Source organism: Cydia amplana, chromosome 13, assembly GCF_948474715.1.
Source record: "Cydia amplana chromosome 13, ilCydAmpl1.1, whole genome shotgun sequence".
Lineage (NCBI taxonomy): Eukaryota > Metazoa > Arthropoda > Insecta > Lepidoptera > Tortricidae > Cydia > Cydia amplana.
The window spans coordinates 7,623,921-7,645,619 of NC_086081.1; the positions used below are offsets into that span (position 1 = coordinate 7,623,921).

The 21,699-nt window shown below is 38.7% G+C and overlaps 1 protein-coding gene and 1 long non-coding RNA gene across 2 annotated transcripts in view; one reads left to right on the forward strand and one right to left on the reverse strand.

The window, feature by feature from the left end:
• The window catches only part of LOC134653453 (uncharacterized), a 180,580-nt gene that overhangs the window by 9,547 nt on the left and 149,334 nt on the right, over positions 1 to 21,699 (forward strand). The window lies entirely within an intron of this gene.
• LOC134653402 (putative ATP-dependent RNA helicase DHX57) lies at positions 2,730 to 21,080 on the reverse strand. The gene is made up of 18 exons (XM_063508745.1): positions 20,917 to 21,080; positions 20,080 to 20,236; positions 19,615 to 19,763; positions 17,786 to 18,758; positions 16,897 to 17,106; positions 15,552 to 15,831; positions 14,904 to 15,005; positions 13,771 to 13,952; positions 12,520 to 12,674; positions 11,330 to 11,512; positions 9,271 to 9,521; positions 8,271 to 8,518; positions 7,652 to 7,726; positions 6,085 to 6,291; positions 5,641 to 5,715; positions 4,763 to 5,009; positions 3,659 to 3,747; positions 2,730 to 2,929 (listed from the first exon to the last, which is right to left on the reverse strand). The coding sequence occupies exons 1-18, from the start codon at positions 20,982 to 20,984 to the stop codon at positions 2,786 to 2,788; spliced, it is 3,795 nt and encodes a 1,264-aa protein (XP_063364815.1). The 5' UTR covers positions 20,985 to 21,080; the 3' UTR covers positions 2,730 to 2,785.

The following is a 21,699-nucleotide window of genomic DNA, read 5'->3' on the forward strand; positions in this document are numbered from 1 at the left end:
GACCCTGATTTGAAATACATATTAAATTCCTTATATGTACCTATTATGGAACGAAAAACAAAATACTGTGGTTGCTTCACCTCTAAAATACCTAATAGGTATCTCTAGTTTTGAAAAATGGAACAAAGTAGTGTTTATTAAAAAAAAATACATTAAAAAGCTAAATAAGATTCTTCTTCAGACTTCTTATTTGTCGATTTTACTGGGATCCACGTCGTATTGGAAATAAACACCGCCATCTCTGTCGCCGAACAGAAACCAAATTAAAGTGGTCGCTACTCAATTACAGATGGCGCGCATAATATCATATTTCAAAAACATACGAACTTTTTATGTAAAATCGTGCTTTTTCATGTTTAAAAAAAAAACATTCAACTGTTATAACATTGTACCAATTTTTTTCCTTATCTTTTCAGTTTGATGCCGATCGTCAACACTTTTTTAAAGCTACAAGGCTTAGTTCCGCTAGTGAATTCCAGGTGGCGCTTGCACCTAATATGTAATATTAAATAAAAGAACAAAAACAAATCGCAGTCTTTTTAAATGACTTTGCATGTAACTTACAACCACATTCCTAAGGTTGATATTCCACCTGTCCAATTTCTTGGTCCAATGTGCACTGCGTCTCACTCTCTCATTAAGCAAAATGTGAGACGCAAATACAGAGGTAACGGGCGGCATACTCTTGCAGAAGCGGACAGAGGGTTTGAAATCAAATGGGAATCTCTCAAATAATTTGGAACAAACTGAGGGGCTACCGCGAAATCCGAAATTCGCAATATGCGGGGATCTTTCCCTTTTACTCCAATGAAGGCGTAATTAGAATGACAGAGAAAAATGCCAGCAATTTGTGATTTTCGGTTTTCGCGGTAGCCCCTCTGTTCGGGACAAGTCACCCGCGTGCGTTTTACGACCGCGGCGTGTACCATGTAGTGCACACTATTGGAATCGCCCGCGAATGGAGCCTTTTCCAATTTTTTACCGCGGGATGAAATATTGCTGTGGGCTGTGGTCTGAGAGAAGCGGAGCGGTTTTTCTGTCTTGTAATTTTGTATTTGGCAAATGAAATGACAGAATTTTGATGGTCGGTGTTTTACCTTACATACATATTTAAATATCCTGCATGCACGTCCGTCAGTCCTTGCTACTTGCTGGTGTATTCCCATCTGTGCCCACTCCACGTGACCATCGCCGTACAAGAGGCGGGCACAAATGGGAATGATTTGTATCTAGCGCCTATTCCCATCTGTGCCGGGATGGATGGGAATACACCGTCATGCTCATTTATCATCATATTCGCCAAAAGACGTCCACATCCGACTGGGTATAGGTACGTTTGCTCATCATCAATAAATAAATAAATATTATAGGACATTTTTACACAAATTGACTTAGCCCCATGGTAAGCTCAAGAAAGCTTGTGTCGTGGGTACTCAGACAACTATATATATATAATATACAAATACTCAAATACATAGAAAACAATTATGACTCAGGAACAAATATCTGTGCTCATCACACAAATAAATGCCCTTACTGGGATTCGAACCCAGGACCGCAGCTTCACAGGCAGGGTCACTACCCACTAGGCTAGACCGGTCGTCATAGGTACAAAAAAAATGATCCCAACGATTTTTCTTTCCGTAGACGCTGCAAGCGAGACGCTCAGTAGACGCTGGGCCACATCCTTACAGTCGTTAGGACCTCCGTCCCTTGGCCGTCCGCGATATGATGTATGCGCGCGATATTTCACCGGCCACAGAACAATCTCGGCGCGATTTGATTTGTAGCACGTTTGTTTGGTTTGTCATGGGCTCAGGTAAAAAATGGAAGCGGGGAAAAATTATGTGTGTATCAATTTGTTATGGATTTTGGGACACTGAAATGTGAATACCTATGGAGTTTTCTTTATTCGATGATTGCGAGTACACGGGCCGATGGTAAGCGATGTCACTAGCCTATGGACACATGTAGCTTGAAGGTGCCGACCAAGTTAACGGGCTCTCAAGTTTTTGAAATAACCTTTTTAACTTGTTTTCGGCTCAAATAAAAGCGAGAACAAGCCTATATCATGCTTCAATATCTTTTGATATTGTCATGATGATATTGTGAAAACAAGTGATACACATTCTGTACCTATTTTAACTTTTACGAAGAAGTGAAGTACCTAGTGGTTTTATTCTAACGAATAAAAACATGTCAAATAACCAAAATAGTTTATTTCATACAGTATATAAAATTTGCCTACTTATAAAAACATTTCTAGTAATAAATTGCATTAAGAAGCGTACCTACATGGTCAACAAAGTGAAATAAGATCACAGGGATATGTTACAAGTAATTAATATTTCATTGTATTAACAAATTTTAAATAAGTAGGTACCTATACAAATACATATACAATAGTACCAGCAGAGAATCCATGTGAGTGTACACTAGAGAGTCTAGACCTAGAGCATTCGACGTTAGACCTAGAGATTTCGAAAAAAACTCATCTTCTATAGATAAAATGTATAGAGTTCAGCAATATTTGTATTTACTATTTAGTTTAGTTAACTTACAAGAAATTCGTGAAGTTCAATTTCATGCAGAAAAAGTTAATCTGAACTCATTTAGATTCACGACGATATACGCTCAATGAATAATCGTACCTACTTATACAGTAATCGAAAGTACAGTATAAAAAAACAACTTCCATACAAAAATTGGTAACAATTTGAACACTTTAAGCATCTAGACATCTAGAGAGTTATGATCACAATACTGATGGCAGTTTCGTTTAATTTTAATCTTTAGTAACGACTTGGACAATCGTTTGTATAATTTTGTTTCCTTTCTCATAATTCAGTAAATTCAGACAAGGATCGTTAATTTTTTCCTCAAGTAAGTTTATAAGTTCCACTCGTATTGTTTTCAGCATTTCCGCTACCTGAAATGTAGTTAAATTCGGTGAGAAAAATAATAAAATACAACAATGATCAAAATGATATAACAGTGCCATCTATCGACATTAGCTTTAACTAGAACCATCTGCTCTTGCCATCAGTCATACGAAATACTGATGTTGCAAACAGCGCAACTAGATGGCGTTTAAAAAATAATCCTGTTTTCCTAATAAAATAGGAATTACCAATCATTTTTATTGTTTAATTTAGGATTCATTATGTTTTATGTACGGCAATATATGTAGGTAAGACATACTGTAGTGTCTACCACATATTCAGATGATCGGAATATGTTTTTTTTTTTCATCAAAGAAGAGTTGGAAATATAGTGCCATTCTATGGAACTTGCGAACTATGTAAACAAACCGCCATATTGAAATTGTCTCCAAAATGATGAATTTACTAGTGACTTTTGTTTACATAGTTAGCAAGTTCCATAGAATGACACTTTAGGTAGTATGCGAATTTCCAATATTAAATGTGTTAAATATTACAATATCAGGCGTGGCTCACTCCGCGATTTCGTCGCTTTGGTACAGGTAGCTAAAAGTACATCCGTTCGGCCCCAACTTTGGGGAAAGCCATAAGCCGCGCGTGGCGCTGTCGCCACCTAGCGGCCATATCTGTGCTGATCGTAACAGACGCGTTTTGTTAGAGAGTGAGTCTTCTGTACTTAGTACTATTATTTAATCTGTGACAATAGTCAATATTACCTCATGTTTTTCCACCTGGAACATGATCCATCCATCTTCAAGGGATACAATAAAAGTACCGTTGTGTAGTTCCACTGACAAATTGCACCCTAAAACAAATCCAATAACATAATATGTAATAATTATGTAGTTGTAAAATTATTAAGAGCCCATCAACGTGCACACTAGCGCGAAGAAAATTCTTTAACTTTAATATATATTTAAAGATATACAGATATGTAAACACTATACATAGGTACTTACTTATGTTATGACACTTCTTGAAGTAGTAGTAGTTGTAAATTTCATTGTACGCTTAGTCAATATACCTGCGTCTTAAGAGCCCACCAACGTGCACACTAGCGCCACTGCTAAATAATCGTGATTATTTAAATTTAACGAAAGATATTTAAAAAAAGAGGCCCGCTACGTACTGTATCTTGTATTAAAGTACCCTTTGAATACATCAAACTAGTTTCTATGTTGCTGGATTCGTCAATCTATGCGTCCAAAGTTAAAACGGCCGTTTTTGTTTCGAGTTCATAGATTGACGAATCCAGCAACATAGAAACTAGTTTGATGTATTCAAAGGGTACTTTAATACAAGATACAGTACGTAGCGGCCCCCTTTCTTGAATATCTTTCGTTTTTAAATAATCACGATTATTTAGCAGTGGCGCTAGTGTGCACGTTGATGGGCTCTTAAGACGCAGGTATATTGACTAAGCGTACAATGAAATTTACAACTACTACTACTTCAAGAAGTGTCATAAGTCATAACATAAGTAATTACCTATGTATAGTGTTTACATATCTGTATATCTTTAAATATATATTAAAGTTAAAGAATTTTCTTCAGAATTCCTATATCACTTGTATTTTAAATTATCTGTATTGTTTGCGTGGTTCGATTGGATTTTTTAAATTACCTATGACATGTTTTTTTTTTGTTTAATGATTGATGTGTGACCAACCTGTTCAAGTCACAATTTTTTATAGTATTTTCGGTAAATCTACTAACTTGAAAAACAACTATTTGAATCCGAGCCATTATTATTTCGAAAATAAATAGTGTAGCCGAATTTCAACCTTATACTCCAAGACATAAACCGCAAATTCACTCACCAGAAAACAGAACGAGCGGCAACTGCGGTACCATGGAACACTCTCGAATGAAAACTCGCGACGTTTTCACCTTCTCCTGATACACTAGGTACGGGCTGTTGAAATAGCCGACGTTCGAGTTGATGGAGGAAGGGTGGAGCGCGACGTAACCATCGGTTTTCGTTTTGAATTTTAATTCGTCCGCGTTCGGCTGGCGAGGGATAGCGCCGCCGGCTTGCATGTGGAAGGACTTTTCTGGGGTAAGCACCTGTAAATATAAGTTTTTGGCAAAAAAATCATTTTTGGTACAAGCTTTTATCGCTGACTGTACTTTTCTTACGACAGACAACTAATACTCACCGAGACAATTCTAAAAACCCCTAACACAATTAGGTTGCGTTGTTTCATCACAGAGTTCCTATGGCCACCTCCTGTCTCCATCATCAGATCAGCTCTATGTCATAATAATAATGCATTGTCATCCGATTTATACATGCATGCAAAATTTCAGCTCAATCGGATACCGGGAAGTGGATCAAATTTAACTTGCAAGATTTGATAATGATGATTTTTTGTTTGTTTTTTTTTTGCCATTTATTTCAATAGAAAGAGCAACTTGCATAATTTTAATCAGTTTAGGGTTTTAACCTTAACGTTCCACGTATCCATCCAATTAAATTTGAATCATTAATAAAAGGATTAAAGTTCCTTTTTTTTGTTTCGTTAGATTTTAAAACGAAACAAATTCATCAAATTCAATTCTTGTTTCTAATATCATTGATTCGCTAGAGGTTATTATAAAACAAAGCGAACTTCTCCTCTAATCGAGCGACATTGATATATGTATTTAAAAATGTGTATAATGGTTTTACTGAGAGTTAATAAAGTATTAAGTATACCTTGACGACGTTAGGATACAACGCTGCACATAAAATGGCGGCCAACAGCTTGTCATTTTCACCGTTTGAGTTCAACTAGAAATGAAAAAAAAAAAAACCTTGTTTACTTTAGTTACTTCCACAGTAATAAGTCTTATGGCATGCTGATCTGGGGCAAGGCCATCGTTTTTCCTACTTAATATTATACACATATCTGAAAGAACCTCTGTCTGTCTGGTACCTTTTCACGCTTAAACCGCTTAACCGTTTGGTATTGAGATAGTTTGGGCCCCAGGAAAGGACATAGGGCTGTTGTTATTACGGATGCTCCCTTAAGGGGGTGAAAAGGGGGTGAATTTTACTATGGGACTGCAATATGAAAGTACTAATTCTACAAAGATAAAAGTCGCAGGCAGAATCAAGTATTTTATAAAGACCAATCAAAATAAGAACAGTGAATGTCACCTGTTGTCCAGTGAGAGCAGCGACTGAGTCTTTCCTCATCTTCTTCCTCAAGTCTGGCATGTCTGGCACGAAGCCTATAGCGGCCAGCAACCCCAACAGCTGATGTTTGATGTCTCCCAACATGAGCAACGTCTTGTGGGACAGGAAATGTTCGCTGGCAAACACTAGGGCGGCGTGGGTGCTGCGTTGCAACGCTAGTTGCCATTTCTAAAAAAAGGAATTAATTTTTCTCAAAAATGGACGGCAAAGTCGACGTTGCCGGTTAAAAAATAGGTCGCGAAGTGCGTAGTTTATGGTCATTCAAAAAATTAAAAAGTTAAAAACATTGCAGTCTCGATTTCGCGACTGCAATGTCGCATACAAATTCCATTATTTAACGAGTTCCAAACTTTTTAAAACTTTAAATGGCCATATCAAATGAAGGCATAGGTCCCTTAAACAGCCAAACAGAGGATCAGCACTTATTATTATAAAGCCTATAACAGACTATCGCACCGCACCGCGGCCTTGGAGCGTCGCATCCATAAGTGAGAGCGAGAAACAGATATCTCTTTCTCCCTCTCACTTATGGGTGAAACAGATATCTCTTTCTCGCTCTCACTTATGGGTGCTACGCTCCAAGGTCGCGGAGCGGTGCGATAGTCTGTTATAGGCTTAATGTTGGTACCGCGACTATTTAGGTGTCTCAAATAGGTTGGCGTATTTTCAGCAGAAAAATACACTTCTTTTTTTTTTTAAAGGCGGCAAGCAAATGTTTTTAATGGTTGTATTTTTTTCTGTGAAAATTAGAACGTTGCTTCTGTAAGTTCTGTAAAATATGTCTATTTCTTGCACCATTTTTGAGAAAAGCACTATATATGACTCGGCTGGAAGGCTACTTGCTGGCTTCGGATTCAATTAAACGGACTCCCAAGGTCGTCCGTTTAAAACGAATCCTCAGCCTGCAAGTAGCTACTTCCGAACCTCGACAATAATGTACTATTAAAAATACAAGTATAGGTAGTTCCACGAGAGTTGAGGCCACTCACACAACAACACTGTCATGTAATCACAGCGAGGTTTTGAAATTACTGTTCTAATATTGTACCGATAGCAAGTTCAACAGTGAATTGCAAGAAAGACAAAAAAGTTTTTTTAAACTACTTCGTTAAGTATTATACCTATAGAACAATTCATCGACTTCAAACAAAACAGAAAATAAAATATCTTGGCCGATTTTATTTAAATAAATGGGTTATAGTTTATAGTATGAATAAATAAAGGACAGATATGCGTGAGTATGTGAATATATAATATTTTTATTTTTTACTGTTTTTGATAGCTATTAAAAATATTATTAAAAATACAATTTAGCGTTTTTATTTACATTTACATTCACTCACTCATTTAATTCATTCACTTTTATTGCAATTAGTACTTCATGTAGCTGTGTGTGTAATCATTCACCTCAACTCCCGTGAAACTACCTATACGAATACTTATAAACCTACAAAAAGTGGTAACTTTTCCGGATAAAGTAACAAATAATGTAAGGACAAGAAATATTTATAGATAGTAGATAACATACCCTGTAGGCTCTTAAAGTCGTCAATTGGTCGCTATTTGAGCACGCGAATTCTTTTCTCTTGGCATCTGCTTCACCCTGTTATAAAAAAATACTTAGAAAAGGTAATAATGCCGGTAATGTTTATTTACCTATAAGGTCTCAAAAAACATAAGGCAACTTGGCTTGTATGACAGATTTCATCTTGAGCTGATCCTATATAGAATTAAAATCGAATTCATAAAACTGCAAGCCGTAATTAATGAACTTGTATTTACATATGTATATGTATACAGAACAGAAGTCAAAACGACAAAACTAGACAAACGATTACTAGCCAATTGAGGTTTGTAGCGCGTTTACGAATAAAGCAACTAGTCTTATATGTATATGTATACAGAACAGAAGTCAAAACGACAAAACTAGACAAACGATTACTAGCCAATTGAGGTTTGTAGCGCGTTTACGAATAAAGCAACTAGTCTTATATGTATATGTATACAGAACAGAAGTCAAAACGACAAAATTAGCCAAACGATTACTAGCCAATTGAGGTTTGTAGCGCGTTTACGAATAAAGCAACTAGTCTTTTATAATGAACTTTTTCTTTGATAATGAAATGACATAGACAAAAATGACCAACCTTTTTGCCGAAAGGCGCGACGAACGGACTCTTATGACTGAGACAAGCAGCCATTGTAAGTGCTGAGTCAACACAACAGAAGATAGCACCAAATAGCATTAATTTCCCTATTCTAACATCAACTGGCAAAGCTGCTAAATGAGCTCCTAGCGCTGTGAGTCCGTAGGATTTGTCCAACGCACCAACGTCTTGGAGGCGACAGAGGGCGCTGTCGATGCTTGGTTTCGTTGGCGGTTCTATCGTTTTGCCTGTGAATTACAAATCGGAATAAAAAAACCGGCCAAGTGCGAGTCGGACTCGCGCACGGAGGGTTCCGCACCATCAACAAAAAATAGAGCAAAACAAGCAAAAAAACGGTCACCCATCCAAGTACTGACCCCGCCCGACGTTGCTTAACTTCGGTCAAAAATCACGTTTGTTGTATGGGAGCCCCACTTAAATCTTTATTTTATTCTGTTTTTAGTATTTGTTGTTATAGCGGCAACAGAAATACATCATCTGTGAAAATTTCAACTGTCTAGCTATCACGGTTCGTGAGATACAGCCTGGTGACAGACGGACGGACGGACGGACGGACGGACAGCGGAGTCTTAGTAATAGGGTCCTGTTTTTACCCTTTGGGTACGGAACCCTAAAAATACCAAAAAGGTCAAAGAAATTGTATAACTATTAACTCCATTTAGTCAACATCAAAAAAAGTTACCAACACATAAATTTAACTAAATTGTTTCAACATAATATTTTGTACATGGCGATTTACTTCCATATTCCATATATTATGCGGTTATGGCCTGTACTACTCGCAAGTAGCTAATACTTTGTATGAACCCTCACTTAACACTAATCATTGTGTAAAAACAGGCCCTAACGCGTCTTAATTTTTTTTCTGTGCATTAATGATATTGTGAATAGTGTGCTTAAACACTCTTAAAATGATGTTAAACTTATTCAAAACACAGTATCTTAACACCACAAAAACTCTCAATACAATCGAACCCACCTAAAACCTCATGCACGCTCATATTCTGGAACAGCGGCAGTATCTTAATCTTTAACAGCAGTTGCTCCAATGGCACTCTATGTATCTCCGGTACAGGTTGCTCCAATAAATGATAGTGGTATCTGTGTGAAGTATAAAGGTGGACGCACACTCCGGGCATGACGCGGCCCGCGCGACCTTTACGCTGTTTAGCGTTGGCGCGGGACACCCAGACTAGCTCTAGGGATTCCATGTTGCGATTTGAATCGAATCTGGGAATGAAGGAAGGATTTTAGAATGGCCCGTAACGGTAAAATGCATAATCAAACATTATAAAATACAACTAAGCCGCAAATATCAAATCAAACTAAAGTATTACATAGAGATGTATAAAGTCTCTAAATGTCGAATTACAAAAAAAAACCTATCATTATAGTATTGAAAAAAAACCACAAAGATACAAAAACTATAATCTAAAATTATTTAGAGGTGTAAATGTCTCTAAGTGTCAAACTAAAAGATTACAATATATAGTGAATCAAATTATCCTTAGAGATGTATAGGGTCTCCAAGAGTCAAAATCCTGTATATATAATCCTGTAATCTTCATGTCTTAATGGAATTTACCTTCTAGTCGAATATTAATCAGCGCCAGAGCATCGTCATAGTTAACTGGTATCTAAGTGTATGCATCGGTATTCAAATGTATTTACCAGTATCAGGATGGGAAAATGTAACTTATCGTTCTCAAATTACAGATGTTAATATAATTAACAATATCAATTATTTTATCACATTCATGTTTATCTACCGGTTATAAGTCAATCTAAACGTTGATCTAAACTAAGTATAAGTAGCGCCAAACGCGCAAAGTCGTTGTAACTAGTCGTTATAAATAAGTGTTAAGGTGCACGTTGTCAACGTTGCAGTTCTGAATGATTCGTTTGACACCCACCCGCTATATTCAGTAACCCGTGAACAATATGCATGTAACTGCGTCGAAATACCGGGAGCTCGAAAACAATACAAAAGGTAATCACGGTTCATATCCCGGTCGATATAAGTCTATAGTTCGTTTTTTTAGCATTAGAAAGAACTTCGCAGAAGTAAGCTTGTGGTTCCAAATCCGGCACTTTTAGCGGTAATAATTTGAAGTAAATTATATGTATTGACCATGCTACATTAGATAATTATTAACAATTAAAGAGCCTGATAAAAACTGCACGCTTGCTTCTGTTGAGTTCTTTCTAATGCTAAAAAAAGCGGCCAAGTGCGAGTCGGACTCGCCCATGAAGGGTTCCGTATTTAGGCGATATATGACGTATAGAAAAAAAACTACTTACTAGATCTCGTTCAAACCAATTTTCGGTGGAAGTTTACATGGTAATGTACATCATATATTTTTTTTAGTTTTATCATTCTCTTATTTTAGAAGTTACAGGGGGGGGGGGGACACACATTTTACCACTTTGGAAGTGTCTCTCGCGCAAACTATTCAGTTTAGAAAAAAATGATATTAGAAACATCAATATCATTTTTGAAGACCTATCCATAGATACCCCACACGTATGGGTTTGATGAAAAAAATTTTTTTGAGTTTCAGTTCGAAGTATGGGGAACCCCAAAAATGTATTGTTTTTTTTCTATTTTTGTGTGAAAATCTTAATGCGGTTCACAGAATACATCTACTTACCAAGTTTCAACAGTATAGTTCTTATAGTTTCGGAGAAAAGTGGCTGTGACATACGGACGGACAGACAGACGGACAGACGGACAGACAGACAGACATGACGAATCTATAAGGGTTCCGTTTTTTGCCATTTGGCTACGGAACCCTAAAAAACGAACTATATAGTTGTCAATGTAACCGTTATGCTTTAAAGTAAGATTTATATTAGCTCGCTTGTGGCCAAAATCTTGCTATGTGAGTGAGTTTTTATTTAAGTACATATCGGTTTACTAAGACATGGATACTGAAGAGTTATTGCGAATTTTAGAAAGTCCTGTAAGTACTAATTTACTGATATTAGGACGCATGTGTAAATACTGGTATACTGGTATTGGTTCTAATTATACATACCGTTTCTCTTTCATCCTTCCGCAGTCCACAACGAACACACAGTCGTCAATAGTGACCGAAGTCTCAGCGATATTCGTAGATAGCACTATCTTTCTCACTCCTTGCCGAGTTTTACTGAATACCAAGGATTGCTCTTCGCTCGACAGCGTAGAATGGAGCGGTATTAGGATATATTTACCGGTTCTGAAAAGATGTTTGAAACCTGACAATAGGGAATATTACGCGAAAGTATGCGTAGGGGGCGCCACTCCCACAACAAGTCACAATCTAAGGGTCTACCGCAAACGAGAGAGTCGACATTTTGTTACCTAACCTCTCTATCACTCTTGCATATTCGAGCGATAAAGAGGCAGATAGCTGAGTTTCGATTTCGCGTTTCCCGATAGGTCCTTTGTAAACAAACCGCCTTGATGTATCAATGTCATATTTGATTGTCTGTGAAATCTTGTCACAAAACAGTGTAAGATACAGTATGTATAAGTTACTCTATGGTATACTTAAGTCACTATATAGTGCCTGCACTCTGGCGGAAAAACATTGCAATGATACTCCCTATTGAGAAATTACGAACTAAAACTCTACTAATTTATAACATGAACGAATAGAACAAGAAGATGGACGTTTCCCGCATTCAGTGCCATCTATTGAACGGGTTTTGAGTTATTTTGACCAACGGTCAAAGGCGAACCCAACACGCAATCCATATTGTGATCCGTCAATATAAAGTGTCGGATTACGATATTTATGTAGGGTAGTGCATTGACGGATCACAATATTTCGCTGGATTTCTGGAAATCCTTGTGATCTGATCCTAGATCCGGGATCGTGATATTTATCTTGCGTGTAGTGTTGCGTTTGATATTTATCGCGTCAGTACGCAGCGAGACGGCAGCGACGGAGGAATTCAGTACTGACGCGATCCGTATTGATGGTGTAGGGTGTGCTGTGATCCGGCCCAAGATACATAAATAAATATCATGATAATTATCACAATATTTATTGACGTGTAGGGTTCGCCTAAAAGCGGTTAAAAAAAATGAATGGAATGGAGACCTGTTCCGTTACGTAGTGACGCCATCTGGCAACATAGGAGGAACACGATTTTATATAGATAGACAATATCAATAGTCATGTTTTCTTTGACCATAATACCAAAAATATAAGTACTGTGTGCATTATTAATAACTTACTTGGGACTAAATGTATGACTCTCAGCCAGTTGGTCGTGTAAACTCATGATTTCCGCTATACCGGGCAAGAAGATCAAGATGGCGCCCTCTCGCGGCCAACTGTGGTTCCCGTCGACTATGTACTTCAACGTGTGCTCTATCAGCTCTAGGTTTATCTGAGGACACATTATAATAATATTAATTGAATTTTATCTCGTGTATTTCTTTCTATAGTTCGTTTATTTAGCATTAGAAAAAGACTACGCGATCTTCGAGTCTTTTAATTGAAAAACGCTTTTTAAATCCGGCCAAATGCGAGTCGGACTCGCGCACGGAGGGTTCCGCACCATCAACAAAAAATAGAGCAAAACAAGCAAAAAAACGGTCACCCATCCAAGTACTGACCCCGCCCGACGTTGCTTAACTTCGGTCAAAAATCACGTTTGTTGTATGGGAGCCCCACTTAAATCTTTATTTTATTCTGTTTTTAGTATTTGTTGTTATAGCGGCAACAGAAATACATCATCTGTGAAAATTTCAACTGTCTAGCTATCACGGTTCGTGAGATACAGCCTGGTGACAGACGGACGGACGGACGGACGGACAGCGGAGTCTTAGTAATTACCCGTTTTTACCCTTTGGGTACGGAACCCTAAAAATCAGTAACTATTAGGGCTAATTTAGACGGCGCGCGAATTCGTATACGATTTTAGTTAAGATTACGGACCATTGAGGTTACGTTAATTCAGCCGACCGATCAAATGATGCAATGTAATGAAACTCGCATGCGAGTTCTCGCACCGTCTTAGGGCCCAATTAGACGATGCGAGAACTCGCATGCGAGTTTCATTACATTGCGGGTTTTGTTCGGTCGGTTGAATTGGACGTAACCAACAGTCCGCAATGTAACTAAAATCGCACGCGAGTTCGCGCGCCGTCTAAATCAGCCCTAAATGAACCCTTACTTATGAAACCAAAAGAATGTAAATAATCGTATATGATTCAGAATTGTTACATATTTGCAGTGACTTATTTTTCAAAAGTGTTTTACAATAAAAAGACACGTCAAGATTGTTTACCTTTTTTCTAATGCAAAAAATACCGACCTATACCGCTGGAACTTATGCCGTTAGTATGACGTCGTGGTCACGTTATGTTTTTTTAATCTTCGGGTACCTTGGAGGCTCGCACGTCATACGCTTCTAGCTCTGTTTCAGTGTCAATTCTCTTGTCTTTGTCACCTAAGATATAATAAAAAGAGATGACACTTACTTTCTCAGTATCCATCAGATACATGTTCTTGCACGTGGTTTTGCTGCACTTCGGGTACCGGGCGACGATCTGCGCCACAGACAGGTTTTCGTCGCGAATGGACGCCTTCGGGGGTTCCGTGGAGGCACGCACGTCGCACGCTTCTAGCTCTGTTTCCAGGTCGATTCTCTTGTCTTTGTCACCTAAAATATAAAATGGGATACGGTGCGTTCACATCTAGCGAAACTGAAATGCAGTAAGCTATAGCCTTCGGCAAAGCCTTTTCGGGGTGCGTTCGCCAAATGTGCGCGCACCTTTCACTGTCCCAATTGTTAACTGTCAACCTTACGGCCTTTTAATAGAGGCTTGCCGTGACCCATGTAGATGTAGATGTAGTGTAGGGACGCCTGGCCGGAAACAGGCGGGCTGTCGATCACGTGTCGCGTAGCAATATTTAAAAACAAATTAAAAAATTGGTTAGTCGAGCAAGCGTTCTACGACCATAAAGAGTTCTTTAAAATTTAGGAACTTAGGTAGATGTACTATATTAAATACAACCTACATTATGTAGTGAAAATTAATACTTAAATATAATCTTTATACACTGTATAAAATGTGACATGTAATTTATATTATCAATAAATATTATGATTATGATTATGATTATGATGATTATGCCCAGTTCCCTGGAGTCGGAGCTGCAGGTTACTGTCCCGGCGACCCATATGTGGGGCACGGGACAGTGAACGTGTTAAAGTACAGTAGAAAAATATGGTTGGCTGTAAAGTCGGTTTACGGTCGATAATTTTGCGTGATAACGTCATAAGAAAACATTGATGAAATATTGCATACTTTTATATGTTACCATGGAGATCTGTAAATAACGTTACCATGGAGATGTGTCCACAACGTGACACTTTTTCGTGCATGCTACAGGTGTTCAGATTTATAAAACGTTATCACATCAAAAACGTATATCTCAACACAATTTTGTGAATACAGTAATAAATTGAAATTGTTTTGACTGAAAAGTTGAAAATTTTACGCAGACAAGCGTTCGGACTTTGATTCGCGAACTATTCAAAATGTATGCGAATATGGTGTAGTTGTATGTTACAGCTAAGTGTAAATAAAATCCCAAAAAGATGAATTACCTTTTTTGACTCTCCGCCCATAAGGTCCATTTTCTTCTAACACGTAATTAGATAACTCCATAATCTCCTCCAAGAATATTTGCTCCACGGGAAATGTTCGACCTGGAAAAAATGCAATAACAATAAATCACTGGATGTACCAACTTTGACAATATTAACTAATCATTCGTGATCTTTATTGTATAAGGCCTATAAATGGTCAGTTAAGAATGTCGCTATTACTATCTAACAACACCATAGATAAATAAAAAACCGGCCAAGTGCGAGTCGGACTCGCGCACGGAGGATTCCGCACCATCAACAAAAAATAGAGCAAAACAAGCAAAAAACGGTCACCCATCCAAGTACTGACCCCGCCCGACGTTGCTTAACTTCGGTCAAAAATCACGTTTGTTGTAAGGGAGCCCCACTTAAATCTTTATTTTATTCTGTTTTTAGTATTTGTTGTTATAGCGGCAACAGAAATACATCATCTGTGAAAATTTCAACTGTCTAGCTATCACGGTTCGTGAGATACAGCCTGGTGACAGACGGACGGACGGACGGACGGACAGCGGAGTCTTATTAATAGGGTCCCGTTTTTACCCTTTGGGTACGGAACCCTAACAAGAACTCGCACAGCCGTTATAAGAATGAATGCACAAGAACCTGGTATCTCCAGCACTGGAACCTTTTCAAAGTAATCCGAAAACAGCTCGGCATTCAGAGTCGCGCTCATGAGTATGACCGTCAAATCCTTCCTCACTTTGACAAGGTCCCTCAGAATGAGCAGAAGGAAGTCGCTTTCTTCCGATCGTTCGTGCACTTCGTCCACCAATATGTGCGTGACGGATTTGAGCTGAGGGTCGTATTCGAGTCGCCGTAGCAATATGCCTGTCGTGCAGAATGTTAGACGGGTTTTGGATGATACTTTGCTCTCGAGACGTATCTGCAAAAAAAAATGGTACATTTTATTTTTAATAAACCCTACAATCTATGTATTTACGACTATGTACCACCAAGACGCTTAATGTTAATATTGTCTATAATGGTTCACCTATCTGATACCCTCCTGGGACGCGTCACCCTATTTCTAGATGCTCCCGACCCTCGTTGAAGTTATCCCACAAATTGTCTAGTATTAATGACACTTGTCTATAATAGTTGACATACCTGATACCCCACAACTTGTCCAGTCTTCTCAACCCTCTCTTCCGCGACCCTGTCAGCGACTCCAATGGCGGATATTACTGAATCGCGATTAGAAAGGGATTGAGATAGGTGTCAATCCATATTGATTTTGACGTAAGTGTATGGAAATCTGTTATTTCTAATCCCTTTCTGATCGCGGCATGATAATACCCGCCTAGGACGCGTCACACTATTTCTAGATGCTCCCGACCCTCGTTGAAGTTATCTCACAAATTGTCTAGTATTAATGATACTTGTCTACAATAGTTGACATACCTGCTGGTACCCCACAACTTGTCCAGTCTTCTCAACCCTCTCTTCCGCGACCCTGTCCGCGACGCCAATGGCGGATACCCTCCTAGGACGCGTCACACTATTTCTAGATGCTCCCGACCCTCGTTGAAGTTATCCCACAAATTGTCTAGTATTAATGACACTTGTCTATAATAGTTGACATACCTGGTACCCCACAACTTGTCCAGTCTTCTCAACCCTCTCTTCCGCGACCCTGTCCGCGACGCCAATGGCGGATACCCTCCTAGGACGCGTCACACTATTTCTAGATGCTCCCGACCCTCGTTGAAGTTATCCCACAAATTGTCTAGTATTAATGACACTTGTCTATAATAGTTGACATACCTGATACCCCACAACTTGTCCAGTCTTCTCAACCCTCTCTTCCGCGACCCTGTCCGCGACTCCAATGGCGGATATCCTCCTAGGCTGCGTACATACTATTTCGACATGCTCCCGACCGCCTTTGTTGAAGTTATCTCACAAATTGTCTAGTATTAAAGACACTTGTCTATAATAGTTGACATACCTGGTACCCCACAACTTGTCCAGTCTTCTCCACCCTCTCTTCTGCGACCCTGTCCGCGACTCCAATGGCGGATATCCTCCTAGGCTGTGTACACACTATTTCTACATGCTCCCGACCGCCTTTGTTGAAGTTGTCCAGCCAATCGTCTAGGATGTATTGAGGGACTTGTGTGCTCTTGCCGCAACCGGTTTCACCGCTTATTACTACTACCTGTTAAAAAAGATTGAAAGTATTTTTTTATTGACGCATTTCATACACATCTTAAGCGTTGTCTCGGATTCGTGCCACTGCTCATGATCATGTAAGTGCCATCTGACCTTCCAACCCAGAAAGAAAAAGGGGCCTTATTGGGATTAGATGTTTTCCTTCACCGAACAGAGACTAGAAATGTAGAAATACATCGTACTTATATCATATATCATACCTAAGTTTCGCCTAAAACCACTGAGCAGATACACACTACACAATAGTTATTTGTACAAGAGATCAAAGTTTGATATATAACTTTGATCTCGTGTAGTTCACAAAACTTTTCACCTCAGCAGTGAGAACATATTAGAGAACCCGATAAATGTATTCCTTTCCTTCTTCATCACTTACCTATTCACTCATGTTTTCTTAAGATACCTATACCAACAATTAAGTTTTCACCTCAGCAGCTCGAACTTGTACTTTGCTACTTAAAAACAGTGAGCAAAATCGCATTTTGCTCATTTTGTCTCACTCAGTGTGCAAAATGCGATTTTGCTCACTGCTTTTAAGTAGCAAAGTACCCTTGTTCGAGCTGCTGAGGTGAAAAGAGAATTTTCACTGTCTGAATCATGTTGTGCCTTAATGGTAGCAAGCGAGGCGTCTGGGTTGCGATAATAGATAGGATAGAAAAACTTACCTGTGATTTCTTCATTGCATTCAATATCTCGTTCTTTTTCTGCCAAGCGGGCAATTTTCTCCTCCCGGACATCATTTTGTTATACCTATTGTTGTCTCTTTTCTCCAACCACCGTTTCGCTATATCTGTGTTCTCTTTCAACACCTCTTCAAAATCAACATTAGCCCTTTTGTCTTTACCGTCGCCTTTCTTGTAATGTGACGGTCTTTTCTTATCTACATTAGAATTTTCTATTAATTGAGGGAAAAGGGCATCAGATGGTTCTGGAAAAGTTCTAGTATCAAATTGTATAAAATTTAATATATCTTCTTCATTATTTAACAATTCTACTAATGAGTATATACTGGGTATACCATCCTGTGCCAATACTTTAGCTTCGTCTATAAGTCTTGCCGTTATCCGTAAGCAAGTCAAATCAGGTATTATGCTAGTTTTGACCTCCGTTTTAAAGAAAATTAAAGGAGGTTCATAAGGATACACAGTGTCTTCTGTAAACCTGATCTCTAACTCATAGTTGATTTTGGTATTTTCTTCCTTTTCTACTTCTTTTGCTGGTTCTACATTGACTTCGTGTGAGAACTTACATTTAGCACCAAATCGGCACGGGCCTTTTAAGAACAGTTTACAAACTTCCTTTTTCTTCGTTTTGAAATTGCTGTTGTAGTTAATGTTCTTTTTAGTTTTCGGCGCTTCGACTTCTTTGCTTCGAAACATTTTCGTCAAATAATCTAAACTTAATTTGAGATTCCAGACATTGTTTTCTTTAAGTCTAAAGCTGGATTCGTATATCGATTCTAAGACAGCTTTCTCGTCGTTTCTCATTTCAAGTAGCTCTCCCGGTGTGGGGACGTTTTCAGGTTTGTCTTGAAGGTCTACTTTGAAATACTTGTAAAAGAGTGTTTCTAGAGCCTTCTCCACGCTTTCCGCCGTCGTTTCTAATGCTTCTGCACAGTGCGCTTTGTGAAAATGATACCTGAAACAACAACTTACGATTTAAAAAAAGGCGCATCGTATCGTACGAATTATTCGAAAACGAAATAACTCAACAATTAAAACTCATCTTCCTCGCGTTGTCCCGGCTCATGGGAGCCTGGGGTCCGCTTGGCAACTAATCCCAGTAATTGGTGTGGGCACTAGTTTTTACGAAAGCGACTGCCATCTGACCTTCCAACCCCGAGGGTAAACTAGGCCCGTATTGGGATTAGTCCGGTTTCCTCACGATGTTTTCCTTCACCGAAAAGCGACTGGTAAATATCAAATGATATTTCGTACAGTTCCGAAAAACTCATTGGTACGAGCCGGGGTTCGAACCCGCGACCTCCGGATTGCAAGTCGCACGCTCTTACCGCTAGGCCACTAGCACTTCCACCCAACTATTAAAACTAAAACACTACATACTAAAACATAGAAATACTTATGAGTAGTAAGTACAGGTTGATTCATGAAAGCTGGCACAAATGGAACGAAACAAATTATATCTGTTGTTGTGTGACTGACACAAGTTGGTATTAAAGTCAGAGTCACAATTTTATTGGTTAATCTGTTACATACCTAGATATTTCCATCACTCATTCATTCCATTCATGCCGGCTTTCGTAAATTGACCGTAACTAAGAAGCCTAGAAACTTAAATCCTTGGGCCAACCTAATTAAAATTAACCTTTTAACCGCCATAGAATACGTCATCGAGCGTGCTCGTGTCGCCGGGGGGTACGAACTTACACGAAGTTGTGTCTTATTTATCAGACAGCGGCGAAATGAGCCCGACTTTGTATGTCTTATATATCAGTCTACGGCGGTTAAAAGGTTAATAGCCAAGCAAAACATACTTTTCCAACTTAGCCAAAGCGAATGCTCTAAGCCGCGCTTCAGACGTCTCAATGTCAGGTTTATTGTTGAGTGAGTAGTCGCAGCCTCCCTGTACCACCAGGTTGCCTCGCTCCATCCAGTACCTGTTGCTGAGGTTTGTGCCTTTATCCTGAAATCAGTCACAAGTAAAGATTACCTTAAGTATTCATATAGAAAAATAAACTTTTTTCTCTCACACTGGTGTATAGGTCTTACAATAGGTACAACATAGTTCACAAAACTACATGAAATAAGAATGTATTAAACTTTTTAATTTTTTTGGCTATGACTTACCAATATCTTACCTTACCTTTCACCCCCTATCACGGTTCATGTCCCGGTTGATATAAGAAACTAACCGTGAATAATTCAAAACTGCTTTTGCCTCTAGCCAACTGTGACAATCAAAGGATTAATGAAATAGTTTTGTATCCTTCCTTCCTTACCTTGTAAAGACTAGCACTGCCAAGCTTGAAATCCGGACCATGTATATACCTCAACGTATCAAGAATCAACTTCTGCGAGTCCGGGTTCAAGCGTACTGTCTGCATAGTCACTTTAAGATGCGGGTGTGGATCTTCCTTAGGCTCCTCTTTGACTTTTCTAAAATTAAGAGGAAATAATGGGTAATTATTAAAAACTTGAGCACCAGTGTATATCCCTGTGCCTCCCAATGTACATTAGGATGTACACTCAGTTTCAATGGAATGTCAACCTTAATTAAAAACAAAGTAGGTGGCATTGCATTTGTCTCATAAAATTTTCGAACAAGTGAAATTCAACCTAATTGAAAATACAACAAGATTCTAACTTCCTTGGTTATAATTTTGTATGGTGGGCGGCACGAGGTTATAGCTGACTGTAACTTGTAACAACAACTGCAAATAAATTGTGACAAGAGTTGGGCCTTTGCCCAGCTTAACTAACTAACTAGTAGGGGTAACTAGTCTGCCCTAGGGTCGCATGAGACACAGTCGACCAGTCAAACCAAACCCTTCCTTAACAAATTTTTTGGTGTCGTGTGTTTGTATTTCCACTGCAAGCGACGAAAACTCGTATTGAACTTCCTTTGGTCACTGACTGTATTAAATTAATCATCAAATCAGTTTGGTAGTACTAAAACACTGCATTAGCACAAAGCTCTAAAAATGTTCGCCTACATGATCATTTCGGTATGGTAGCGTAAAGATGCATTTACTACACTACATTAAGGAATTACAAGTAAATAAATTTATTAAACATTGAATAAAATTATTGAACCAACATTGTGAAATAGAGGTTACCTTATTCGAGCATCTACGGGCTCCCGTAAGAAGCAGTCTTCAGCCAGCTGCCTGCTTTGGTAATCCATGGTGAAGACGAAAGGTTCTAAATGTGGTTATTTAGGAAATAAAATAAAATTTGTGCTTGGAGACGTGGGAACAATCGCCGAGCACAACGATTTAGAAATACAGGGTAACACTAAGTTGACTAAGTTTCTGACATATTTTATGCTATATGTGAAACTAAAAAAAACTTTATTACTTGTTGTCAAGAATGGAATTGCAGTAACATAAATAAGAGTCTAATATTTGTTATAGCACTATTTGCTTTGGATTGAATGTGTCTAAAACGTCACGGAAATGAAGTTGTCAAAGTTGTCAAACGCGTTTAGTTACTGCCTAAGTTTAATAAAGTGTGATAAAGTAAAAAAGCCTTAACAGACTACCGCACCGCGACCTTGGTGAGGAGTGTCACACGTATCGATAGTGTAAGGTGGTCGCCGTACGTGCGTTAAGGACACAGCTATTTATGTTAGAGCGAGAAAGAGATATTTTGACCGCACCAAGGTCGCGGTGCGATAGTCTGTTAAGGCTTTCAAGTTCTTACTTCATACCTATGTTTTTTTTCTGAAGCCCCCTCCACACTCGTGCGCGAAGCGCGGCGCGAAGCCGCGAACGCGAGTGTGGAGTCAAGGTCGCACATCTGATCATTGATGTGTTAGGGCATTTCTATTTAAAGTTGTACCATGACTCAATTGACGAGTTGAAAATATATTTTGGATTATTTGGTACTTTTTCATGTAA